Here is a 12,258-nt window from a genome sequence, read left to right as displayed (position 1 = left end):
TCCTCCCACTGAAGCAATGACTCTGGACCTCTCCTGTGTCTTCAAAAAACAAACTAAAAGATCTTTTTAAGCCTGTGAAGGTTATAGGTGTGAGGAAGAGGAAAGACAGTTAGTGGTTTGGCATACGTGCAACTCCTGTTGCTAAATTTTAGAGCATTTAAAGCCCATCTGTCATGGTACTGTTTTCCCCCTTAATTTATAGTGTACTAATCTAGTTGAACATGAGGTTAGCTATCCATCAACTATAACAAATAATAAGTTAATTAACAAGTCTTTAATTTCACTCACTTCCAAACTAAAAATTGTAGGTATTCCTTTTGCCTTGTGAAACATGTCTATAGTAAATGTATTAATTATTTGACATGTTTTAATCTAACTTAATACTGAGTTTCTAGTATTAGCAATTGTCCTTGATGAAATGGTGTTAACATTGCAGGTAGATGTAAGTGAATCCCAGAGAAAAATATATACTGTTGAATTCATCTTCTTACTGAGATGATGTCAGTGCCTAGTGCCTTCTGGTCATTGCCTGTGGGTGAAGAATCCTTGTTCCCAGCTGTATTAAATACAGTGGGTCTGTGTTTACAAGTGTTGCTGAATTAAAAAGGAGGCTTGGAAGTTAGGATATCTAAGGGAGAGAAAAAACAGGTGGTACCAAAATGTTGCCTAGGTAATGATGTTCTATTTAGCATTTTACATTTTTGTGTAACCTTAATCTTGTTTCTGTAAGACTACTGAAACAAAACTTTGATTGAGATGAAGGATGTTTTAATATGACTTGTGCTGAAAGGCATTTTGCAGTTCAGGGAGTTCTTTTAAGTTATCTGAAGTTATTTTTAAAAATACATGTCCTTTCTTTAATAAGGTCACCTGAACAGGAGAGTGTGCAACAAGAGATTTGCAGTCTTTGCATGAGTATCCTTCATGCATTGAACTCCAGACTATAGTTATAACAATTCTGCTTTTATTATTTAAGACAAAATCAAGGATTTTCCACTTGTTGCTTTCATTTATAATTGTTTTGTTGAATCTGCTGCTGCAGTGGAGCCTCAGTAATATAATTAGCAATGCAGCAAAGACTAATCCTTTTGTTTGTTGCCCTTTGCTTCAGCTCTTCAGTATCTCTAAATGTAATATCTGCTATATATGGTTCTGAGGTTCCATTTCATGATGATGTATTGGAGGGAGAGGAAGATGGTACTATACATTAGAAATTACCAGAGTAGGGCTTTTTTATCAAGCATAGAATCAGGTAAGGGAATTGTTGAAGTGGTCCATAGAAAAAGCAGAAGGCCTAGTACACAATTAAGCATATTGCTTCTGAGATTTCCTGCTCAATTTCCATTCTATGTGAAATGTATTTAAAATAGCTGATTAACCTGTATTTCTAAGTGAAATAGTTGCTTAAAAATTGCATTTTATGAGATGAGAATACAGAAGTCATGTTTGTTGACTTAAACTATTCTCAAATTGCTGTGGGTGAATATTTTGTTTTCTTACAGTTTATTATTTCATGACAAATTTATGTCAGTAATGTGAACTAGTGTCAAAATGCTTTGAATGTTTTGATAACTAGGGCATGTGAGGTGATTTTTCAGATGCTTTCTTTAGTTGATCTGGGGGGGCTAGTTTATTGTGGGCAATGAGGGAATGGTGAAAGCCTAGCTTTTCATTTTGCTGTTTCTCTTTTTGTATTCTTGTTGTCTTGGTCATGACATTAGTTTTGCTTAAGGAACAAGCAAATTTGATTTTGCTAACTTCTAATAGTGTTATTGGGGGGGAGGAAATTCTTCATTTCAGCTTTTCAGTATTTGCTACTAAATTGTTAACAATTGTACTGAACACTAACTTCATTAAAACCATCTTTTGTAAAGCTGACTTTTGGACTTTATTGACCTAGCAATGACTTGTTTAGACTTCAGATTACTGGTTAGCGTAGTAGAAATATTTTTCCCTCTTTGGTTTGCCATCAGTTTGCCAACAGCTAAGTAACATTGCCAGTAAATTTCTAAAGATAGCATTCTGCTCTGCAATACAGGCCTTTAATGTTTTAGTGTGATCTTTTCATCAGTGCTGGGCAAGGATGCATTTTGCTGCTGCAATAATGCACAGTTTTGCATGTATTTTATAAAATTACTCCTTCCAGATTGTCTGCAAAACATCATTTAGGTATGTTGAAGATGATGAAATTGGTATGTGTATTGCTTTACCCCTACTTTCAAAATAAGGCATGGCCTTTGTCTTTCTTTGTTGGTGCTTTAAATATTATGGCTAATACCAGTATTCTCCATGGATAACCCAGGATGCTGAAAAGAGAAGAAAGTTGTGCTTACCTCCTGCATAGACAGCATCTGTCTGTATTAAACCATATATGCTAGAATTACTTTTCAACTCCCTTGCTGTTATGCCACTATTAAATGACCTCTCAGCAGCTTAACTGGTGTATGATTAGTCAGCACAGTGTTTCTGGGCAATGTCTCACGTACATATGTATTTTTGTAAGAGACAGATACATTTCTTTTGTTCTTTCATTTTTAGTTACATGGGAATTGGGCTTTCGGCACAGGGTGTGAACATGAACAGACTACCAGGTACGTTCCAGTTACTTACATCGGTTAACTGTGTTTTTTAAAAATATACTTCACCCTGATGGGAAGGTTTTGGTAAGCAACAGAGTGTAGCATGACATCTCTGTGTTGTATCTGTTATTGGAGTTATGTAACACTTGCAACTAGAAAGTTTAACTTTTACTGCACATTTGCTCCTGTACTACTTCCCTGCTCTTGGTGTTATTTATAACATTATGCAGATACTTTTTAACAAACAAATACATTTAAAATTTTTTGTCATGTTTCCAGATTAAAACGAAGCTATAGATTTCTATGCTCTGCAAACTGAGTTTCTAGCTATAAAGATGAGCTACTGTGATAAAAACTTTTTGACAAACATGGATGAGCTCTTCTACTGGCAGTTTCTGTATAGTTACCTTTCCAACCTTAAGTGAGGGTGTGTGGCCTAGTTTTCAGTTTTGACTGTTCCATTGACCTGCATGATCAGGGACAGTCTTGTTAACAATTGTTTGCAGTATCTCTGTAACACAGAAGTTTTGTGTGTGTGTACATGTTGCCTTTTTTTTAAATAGATCTTTAAATGTGTAAAAAATACCCACCCTAAAACAAAAACCAACAAACTTTTTTGAAATTGTCAAAGTATAAAATTATGTTGAATTGACCTTAGAGTATCTGCATTGCATTATAACTTTTTAACCCAACTGTTCTCATAAAGCTTCTTACAATGATAGCAGTGTCTCAGTTACACTGTGTGTCCAGCTAAAGGTGATGGATTATTAGTGGGTGGCATTGTTTATTTTGAGTATGATTTAGGATGCACTGCAAATAATTAAAGATACTACTAATCAAAGTAACTACAATAATTTGGGATCTTTAATTTACTGAGAGATGCTTAATGTCGTACTAGCTGAAGCTACTGATTGTACAGATTAGGGGTCTAAGTGTGGAAAATACTTTAACCTGTTAGGCAGCAACTATTAACCTGTTAGGCAGCAAATAAATTAACCTGTTAGGCAGCAACTTGACAGAAAAAGCTCAGTATTGAATTGCAAAGAGTGTAGACAGGTATTTTTAAATGATCACAGACTAAAATTGCTTGCTGTGAATTTCATTGAGTACTGTAATAGTCTGAAGCTTCTTAGAGGTGCTGCAGCTTCTTCACCACTAAAATCAGCACCGTATTTGCATACGTAATGATTTGCTCCTGGCTGTGACTTTGACCTGTATTGATAATCTTTTTCCTTTTCATTTAATTTATTTTAATTTTTAGGGGCAGCAAAGACAGTGGCACTTTAGTCTGGAGATTCTGCTATTATACAGAGGCTGCTTGCTACTGAATAGTTATTGAGAATGATCAGGAGTAGAAATGTGCTTCCCCAGAGACGCATGTTTGGGGTTTAGCCAGGAAGAATCTGATTATGACATATGGTAGCAATAGTTTTGCAAAATGAAAGGGAGAACAGGAGAATCTTCACTGCTTTGCTGGGACATGTCAGATCTGTATATAGCTTTTCAAATTTCAGCATTGTAGCTGATTATATTTTTGGTGTTGGTAATTTTGTACATTCATTTAAAGAGAAAAATGTGTTATCTGAATTTGCATTATCTGTTATGTACTACAAACAGAATTAGTTGTTCGGCCATTTTGATAAAAGAAGTTGTCATTTTTTAAATTATACAGATTTCTTAGATAAGAAATCTTAGAAAGTAGGAAGCTGAGCATAATAATTAACCATATGAACCTGGTTAGACTATACCAACTTTGCGTAGTCTTTAATTTATTAACTAATAAAGGAAGCGAATAAATTGCAAATGCTTTTGTTCTCTAGGTTGGGATAAACATTCATATGGTTACCATGGAGATGATGGACATTCGTTCTGTTCCTCTGGAACTGGACAACCCTACGGCCCAACGTTTACTACGGGCGATGTCATTGGTTGTTGTGTCAACCTTATCAATAACACCTGCTTCTACACAAAGAACGGACACAGCTTGGGTATGGAGAAACATTACCATTAATGATAACAGTATGTCTTCAAGTCTGTAAATATGAAACTCTCTTCATGCCAGGAGCAGTGTTTGAGTTGTTCTTTTGATAGTTTGATCATCAGTGAAGTAATAAAAGAATTGGGAAGAATAATTTCTTGTGTGCCACTTGCACTAACATTCCTTGTGCATTTGGGAGGATTTATTCATATAACATCTCATTCTACAGGATCTGCATTAATGAACTCCACTACTAAATCTACAAATAATGCTAGATGTTTATAAGGTAATAGATAGTAACGGAAGTGGAAATAGCTAAAATTAATTTCTGCTGTACGGGGGACACCTAGCCTTCACTAAAACCTTACATTGGATGGGTGTTATTTTGAGCATACGTTGGAGAACAGTGTCTTTTGGATTCCCTGTCTGGAGCCATTCATAGTTGGGCTAAAGCCATAAATTATACAAGTTTGCTAAAATTAAGTCCATTAAATTCTTGTGGTAAATTGTAGTATTAAGCAACACTGCAAGATAATTTCAAGTTTGGAGATATCAGGAGTGGGTAGAGTTAAAAATTTTGGTGGAATATCTATTTCAGTTCCTTAATGCAGTTTAATGAGCAAAGATACAATGTAAAATTAAAAAGAAAAACATTGCCTTCCTGCATTTAGGGGAGGGGAGGGGCTTGGGAAGAAATCTTGAAATTGTTGAGCAGAACAGGAATTTTGAAGGGATAAAGCCCAAAGAAGAATAAGGCTTTTGTCATGGGTAGAAATGTGATAAGGAAAAGAGAGGGTAGCTTGAAATGAAATAAGAAGTTATTGAGACAGGTATTCTTGAAGTTGCTGTTCTATTTTCTCACATTGGCAAACATGAAGAAGGTTTGGAAAGTAGTAAGGGAAAGGGCACAGTTTAAATTATTTTCCTAGTCTGTCTGAACAAAACTGCCAGTTTGTTTGCCCTAAGCAAACACATCTGACTTGGAAGTTTTCCTGCCCCTACTCTCGGAGCAGGGCTTAGGTGTCTTCTGAGGTCGGTTCCAAGTAATCACTTCTGGGATTCTATTTAATTGTGATTTAATGTTCCTTCTAAATTGAATGAGTCTGTATACCTGGACTCACTATCTTGACACCTAGGGCAGTAGGTGACACCTAGGGCACTTGAACCATGCACTGTGGAGTTGTTTCATTTGGCCCTGTTGCTGGTTATGTCCAAGTGGAAGATAATGGGCTCGTGTTTGCCTTAATCTTTAGCTGAGTTAAACAGAGAAAGGTCATCTTACTTATTCCGTTTTTGAAACTAGCAACAGTGTGCCTGCAGGTAGGTTGGATCAGTTGATCAACTAAAGAGACACTAGTTTTTGTGACTACCCTTATGGTCACATTCATGAAAGAGCTAAAAGGGAAGAGCAGAACCCTCTTTTTCAGTGGCAGACTTAAAGCAGACTGGATTAGGCCAACTGTGAAACAACACTGCAAGTGATTACAATCTGTTTTTAAAGGAGAACAGAATGGCATAGGTGAGGAGAGGCTAATAAAATGTCATCTGTCATAGACAGAGTCTGACAAACACTTCATGGATTTCAGAAGGAAAACTGACAGCTTTTCTGCTGTTGTGGGCTTTGCTGGCTTGAATTTCTGACAGAGGAAAATTGATTCTGTGTTGAGTGGAAAAAGAAATCAGAAATTTTGGCTGTCTTGCAAAGTTGTTGCTGCTGCTAGTTGTCCAGAATTCTTATATGATCATGACTTGGAGGACATTTATGTTTTTTTCTCTGGGCCACAGATGCTCTCTGAAGTATAGGAAATCTCTTACTTGGCCTAGGATATGATAAAAAAAGGGCTAAGCAATTTTCATGCAAGTTTGAAATCCTGGGTTGAAAAAAAAGCCACAAAACCACCCCCCCCAAGCCCCCAATACCTACGTATCACTCAGTTGTCATTCCTCTGTCATGCCCACAGCCATGACTATTTTGGAAAAGAGCAGGTTGGATGTTAAAATGTGCCAAACAGAGAAAGTAGTAATAGCTTAGGAAAAGTTAGGGTGAGAACAGGTGATAAATAAAATAATAGCTTTGAGATGTGATGGAAGGAAAGAGATTGATTCTGTATGTCAGCCTTTTGTCTCAAAGATGTGAGTAAGGAATCTAGATGCTCCTGAGATTTGAAATCTTGGTGAAGAATGGAGATTGAAAACAGGGGTGTAATTTAGAACAAAAGATTAAAAGCTTTGTTTTCATCCTAAATTTGAAAAGGCAGTGATACAAAATAAATAAGAGTTTGAAGGGATAAGTGGATTGGAATAATTATGCATTTGTAAAAAAAAATAAATTAAGAAATACTTGCAGCAATAAAGGAAATTATGAAATACTGTTATTTGGCTGTCAGAAGGCGATTCCTGATATTTATTTTTTAACTGAAAGCTTCCCGGCCCCCAAAATTGCCTGAAATTCCTGAGGTATATAGAGGTCAGATGTTTCTCTAATCCTGAGACAGCAAAATCACTCCCTTGGTTTTACGGGTAGATGGATGCTTGTAATTATGTAACAACATATTAAGCTCTTCTGTTGGAAAACAAAAACCTGCTGGCATGGATTAGAGAGGAACGTTTACCAGGCTGATTTGGAGTATTGTAGGCATGTGCCTTGTGTAAAGATCTTGAGTACTTATGAAGAACAGTGAGAGCAATCAAGAAGAGACACCATTAAATTTTGATGTTGCAGCATCAAGACATGCAAGTGAAGAAGTATCTTCATATATTCTTACTTTTCTTCTTATGTTTAATACGTAGCTAGAATTTTCATACTTTCTAATCTGCATATGTGTATGATGTTGTTTAATTCTTATGCCCTATTTTGGAAAAATTAAGGGCAGATTGAGTATTTTTGAATGACAATTTCTTTTTGTCCTTTATTACTTAAAAACATGAGTTGTACCTAAGCATCATGGATTTCACCATACTTAATTTATTTCTGAGATGATTTGGGTGAGTTTTCTGAACATATAATAAGAAAATGAGGCTAAAATCCAGACACATGGAAATTAATCTTAATTTTCTCTTCATTACAGGCATCGCTTTCACAGATTTACCGGTAAGATAAGTGCATTTTCAAACAGTTTTCCTTTGTACCATAAAGAGATGTTTCAGATCAAACTGGCATTTACCTTATGCTTCTTGGAAATAGTGATAATTTTCTTAACCAGTTTAATATCAGATATTTCTCTTCATCACTTCAGTGATGATTTATTAATTGAAGCAGAAAGTTTTTTTTGTTTTACACCAATACTTTACGAGGGGTTTTCCTTTTCAGGTTTTTAACAAGCAGTTCTAATGGAAGTTTTAGGAGAAAATAATACATACCACTAGTTATTACATATTTTGACACGTTCAAGCCTTACATACAAAGTCAAAACTATGTTAAACACCAACACATTGCATGGATGTTTGAGACGTGGTTACTGTAATTCATGCTTGATGCCTGATTTTCAAAAATCTTTGCTTCACAAGATCAGACATAGCAAATTATTTTTTTTAAAGAAAGCTGCATATATCTGAAGTCTTGTAGCTTTTGAGTCAATTAAATTGTGCTTTCCTTGAAATTGGTATGTGTTCCCTATGCTACTGGTACAGGCACAATACTGCTCTTACTTTGTTTTATTTTTCTCATTCACTTCATTTCTGATTTAATCTGGTTAAGGTGCAATGTGTGATGCACATACTGGCCAGCTACTCCATTTGCTGTGGCCTTGGGAGGCAAGGACAAATACTAAAGAAAAATGAAGTCAGTAACCCAAGGAACCTATTAGTCCTGCCACAAGGTTGAATGTTTTGTGCAGGAAGCCACTGCCACTATCCTGGATCTTTGGGATGCTAGCAGGGCTCCTTGCTACCATATGGTGCCAGCCCAGCAAAACTGACACTACAATCTGAAGTATGAAGCTGGACCCCTCCTCATTAGAATTGATTGTTTTCGTCTCATTAAAAGATTACAGATTTCTACTTTGTTGATTAGACTAGACTAGGTAACACTATGAGCAATGTTTATTAAAAAAAGAGAGGTGTATGTGTGAAAATAGAGGCAAGATTGGCTTGGGCATGGTTTGAAAATAGAGTATTTTTCTTTCATTTCACCTGCATGTTGATAGCTTCTTACTGATAGCTATAATTGATTTAGCATATAGCTTTGTAGATCAGCATACCATTATACTGTTCCACCATTGTCTGCATTATAAATATCATGCAGGTGTATTTATAAATAACTTTTAAAAAAAAATTTTAAAAAATCCCCCCCCCAAAAGACCCCAGCAACAAAACCCCATTCACCCAACTGATTGCATTGCCACTGCTGAGATGTTCATTGCATTTAAGAAAAATTACCTTAATCTCAACAGGCAGATTTTACTTTTCTCATATTTGGCGTATTTCAAATTTGGATGGAGACCTAATCTCTAAGCAGAAAATGAAACTGAGACAACAATAAATGCTTTAAAGTCTCTTTCTAGATACAAGTCCAGGAATTCACGAGAACTTCAATGCACTGTTACAGTTCTTTTTAGGTGCTACACTTGGACTTTGGGGCTATTGAGTTTTCTATCCTGTCAGTTCTTACCACTAAAATTCAGCGGTTTTAACTATTTCACCCCAAAAGGAAAATGGCCCACTTTGTAAGTTTAATTTTTGTTCTCTTTTTAAAAGAAAAAAACTGGTCTTTAAAAATCATCCAAAAATTGTTATTTAATATTTTGTAAAATTAAAACCAAAAGTCGTAAACTTTAGCACAGTTTAAAACGTGAATTTTCTGACTAGAACAATCAGTCTTTCTTCTTTCAAACTAAAAAAGATTATGATCACTGGGAATAAAATTAATCGGTCATTTTATTGCTGTATTGGCAGAAACTGCTGTTGCTGCTGGACAGGTGGTCCAGAGGTATTTTGTTATTCACACTACTAGTAGCGGTGGGGGTATTATTACAGAGATGAAAAAAAAAACCAGAAAGTGGGGAATTCAGAATAAGAGGAAAAAAACTAACTAAAAATTTTTTTGCAGCCAAACTTGTACCCTACAGTAGGGCTTCAAACACCGGGAGAGGTTGTGGATGCTAATTTTGGACAACACCCATTTGTATTTGATATTGAAGACTATATGCGAGAATGGAGAACCAAAATTCAAGCACAAATTGACAGATTTCCAATAGGAGATCGGGAAGGAGAGTGGCAAACAATGATTCAGAAGTAAGACTTTGAATATTGTTCATTTAAAAAACAAGTTACTTGCATGATTTCAGAGACCTTTAAACATTCCGTCTATTGTCTTGTGCAAAAAATGATAGTATTAAAAATTAGTACAAATAGTTTTGTTAACAGGTTTGATAACAGTGTAAAATGGAGCATGAATAGATTTTGTGGAAGAGTTGTCTGTGTTGTTAATTTGGAATTTATAACTGTGAGTGTAAGGCTTCTATTCTAATATGACCTATCTGATGTGGATTGGGGAGTTTAGAAAAGTTGCTGTGGTTATATTGGGCGGGTTTAATGCCCAGAGTTTCCCTTTGTGTTCTCAGCCTTTCGCATGCCAGGTTAAGTTGTGCCTAATTATGTGTCTTGGAAAAAAAGGGGGTTGTGACTTTGCATCTTTTTATTTTTTCAGTGTAAACAAAAACTTACTGTGAAGAAATTTCACTTCAGTGTATCTAATGAGCAAAAAAAGAAACTTAATTAACAATTAATATTTGAATTGACCCTACTTTTGGGTGATGAATAATTTTTGTTAAAATTCATCATAATAAAGTTATACATTGATTTTTCTGTACAGTTTTGAAGAAGATACTGGTTCTTAAGTGAATTACTTTTGTCTGACTTGCACAGAAATCTCTGAATTTCAAGTAGAATTCTTTAATTAAATCACTTTTTTCAGAGAAGATTTTTTACATTCAGAAGTTCTTGGTTTCTTACCTGTATGTAATGAGTATTTCTGGATTTTGTTTATTTTTAGAATGGTATCATCTTACTTAGTTCACCATGGATACTGTGCAACAGCAGAGGCATTCGCCAGATCCACAGACCAGACTGTGCTAGAAGAATTAGCTTCCATTAAGAATAGACAAAGTAAGGCTGGAAAGCATGTTGCATCCCTTTTTTCCTCGCTTAAAAATTACATGAAGCTTTCTCATAAGCACCATTGTAGAATTTCCTTGGAGCACTACTCCATAGTACAGTTCTTTGCTGTCATATAAAGTTATACAGGTATGAACAGCTGGTTACAAAAAATTTGTTCAGTAACGCTTTGGAAGGTGTTTAGTGTAGCAGAATGTGGTAAAGTACATTGTTGTCTTTTTCTCTTGAATGAAAAATGTGATCTGTCTTAAACAAATGTGTGTAATGTCTCTAAATGAGTGTTTGTGAGAGCTAACGGTCAGTCACAAACAGGAGTATAAAACTCAGTCTTGACAAACATTTAGATTTTTATCTTAACTGTGAAAAGAGATTGAGTTTAGAGAATGCTTTATTAGTTAAACTTGAGTTTTCCTGTTTACAGATGTGAGGGGGAAGAGGACAAGGAGGTCTAACAGCAGTTCAGTTCTAACTTGCCATGGCAGGGCTCTTGGGCAGCCCGATTAAACAGTGCCTTCCTCATCCATTTAAATCTCTCCTCTATGAACATAAGCAGTTGTGTTACTGCATGACATACCACATGGGGAAACTGCTCTGGTTGTAAAATATCCCATTTGTTGGGCCGTTTTTCATTTGGATGAGTTTCTCTGTCAGTGGATAGAATGGTGAGACTGTTTGCAACTTGTGCCAAGTTACAGCCACAGAAGTATCAACTAAAGCAGGGACTGTTGTGAAAAGCTTTACTCAACTGTAACCTGACTGGAAGTATGTGTTGTAGGTGAGAGAGACTAAATTTTTGTTTTTCTCAGTCAAAACTGAACCTGTGGGAGTGGGATGCAATTTGGATGGTTTTGAGTGACGATAGTTTGGTATGTGCTTATTTATAAAGTTGTGAAAATGAGAAGTAAATTGTAGAGAGTGTCTGCAGTCTTATTCTAGCTCTAAATGCACAATCTGACTACAAAGCAGTTAGATGCTGGCAATAAATATACTGAGTTCTCATTTAGATATATGTAGGTGGAGTGCAGTTCTTAAATTTTCCTTTTGAACGTTTTAAGGAAGCATGATCTTTCTTTACACTATTTTTTTCTAAGAGAAAAAAAAATCTTGTTGATTGATGGTTGCAGTGTCTTTTAATCATTATTGTACGTGTATTAATCCATAAGGTGTCCATTTAACTGATGTTGGTTTTGGTGAACAGAAATTCAGAAATTGGTTTTGGCAGGATGAATGGAGAACCCATTGAAACAACATAACAGCTGTATCCAAGTTTACTAGAAAAAAATCCTAATCTCTTATTTGTTTTTTGGTGAACAGGAATTCAGAAATTGGTTTTAGCAGGAAGAATGGGAGAAGCCATTGAAACAACACAACAGTTGTATCCAAGTTTACTAGAAAGAAATCCTAATCTCTTATTTGCATTAAAGTGAGTCTTCAAATTATACAGATGTGTGTTTATAGATGGCACAGTACCTTCTGAGTCAAGACAGTTACTCATTTAAAGCTTTCACAGAAATTTAAACAAAGTTAAGCAGCGCTTTTTAGAAAATGTGTATATTTCACTTTTTCATGCTCTTCTTATTTGCTACA

General features: G+C 35.5%; 1 protein-coding gene across 1 annotated transcript in view; it reads left to right on the top strand.

Moving 5' to 3' along the window:
• Window positions 1-12,258, top strand: part of RANBP9 (RAN binding protein 9) — a 40,774-nt gene that overhangs the window by 18,659 nt on the left and 9,857 nt on the right. The window contains exons 3-8 of the mRNA XM_027748310.2: window positions 2,539-2,591; window positions 4,400-4,567; window positions 7,626-7,648; window positions 9,605-9,789; window positions 10,550-10,662; window positions 11,986-12,094. Of these exons, the coding sequence (XP_027604111.2) occupies window positions 2,539-2,591; window positions 4,400-4,567; window positions 7,626-7,648; window positions 9,605-9,789; window positions 10,550-10,662; window positions 11,986-12,094 (651 nt within the window). The remainder of the gene's footprint in view (window positions 1-2,538; window positions 2,592-4,399; window positions 4,568-7,625; window positions 7,649-9,604; window positions 9,790-10,549; window positions 10,663-11,985; window positions 12,095-12,258) is intronic.

The sequence above is a fragment of the Pipra filicauda genome, unplaced genomic scaffold (assembly GCF_003945595.2).
Source record: "Pipra filicauda isolate LSUMZ 115617 unplaced genomic scaffold, ASM394559v2 scaffold49_size4853605_pilon, whole genome shotgun sequence".
Lineage (NCBI taxonomy): Eukaryota > Metazoa > Chordata > Aves > Passeriformes > Pipridae > Pipra > Pipra filicauda.
This window is presented reverse-complemented; position numbering and strand designations above follow the sequence as displayed.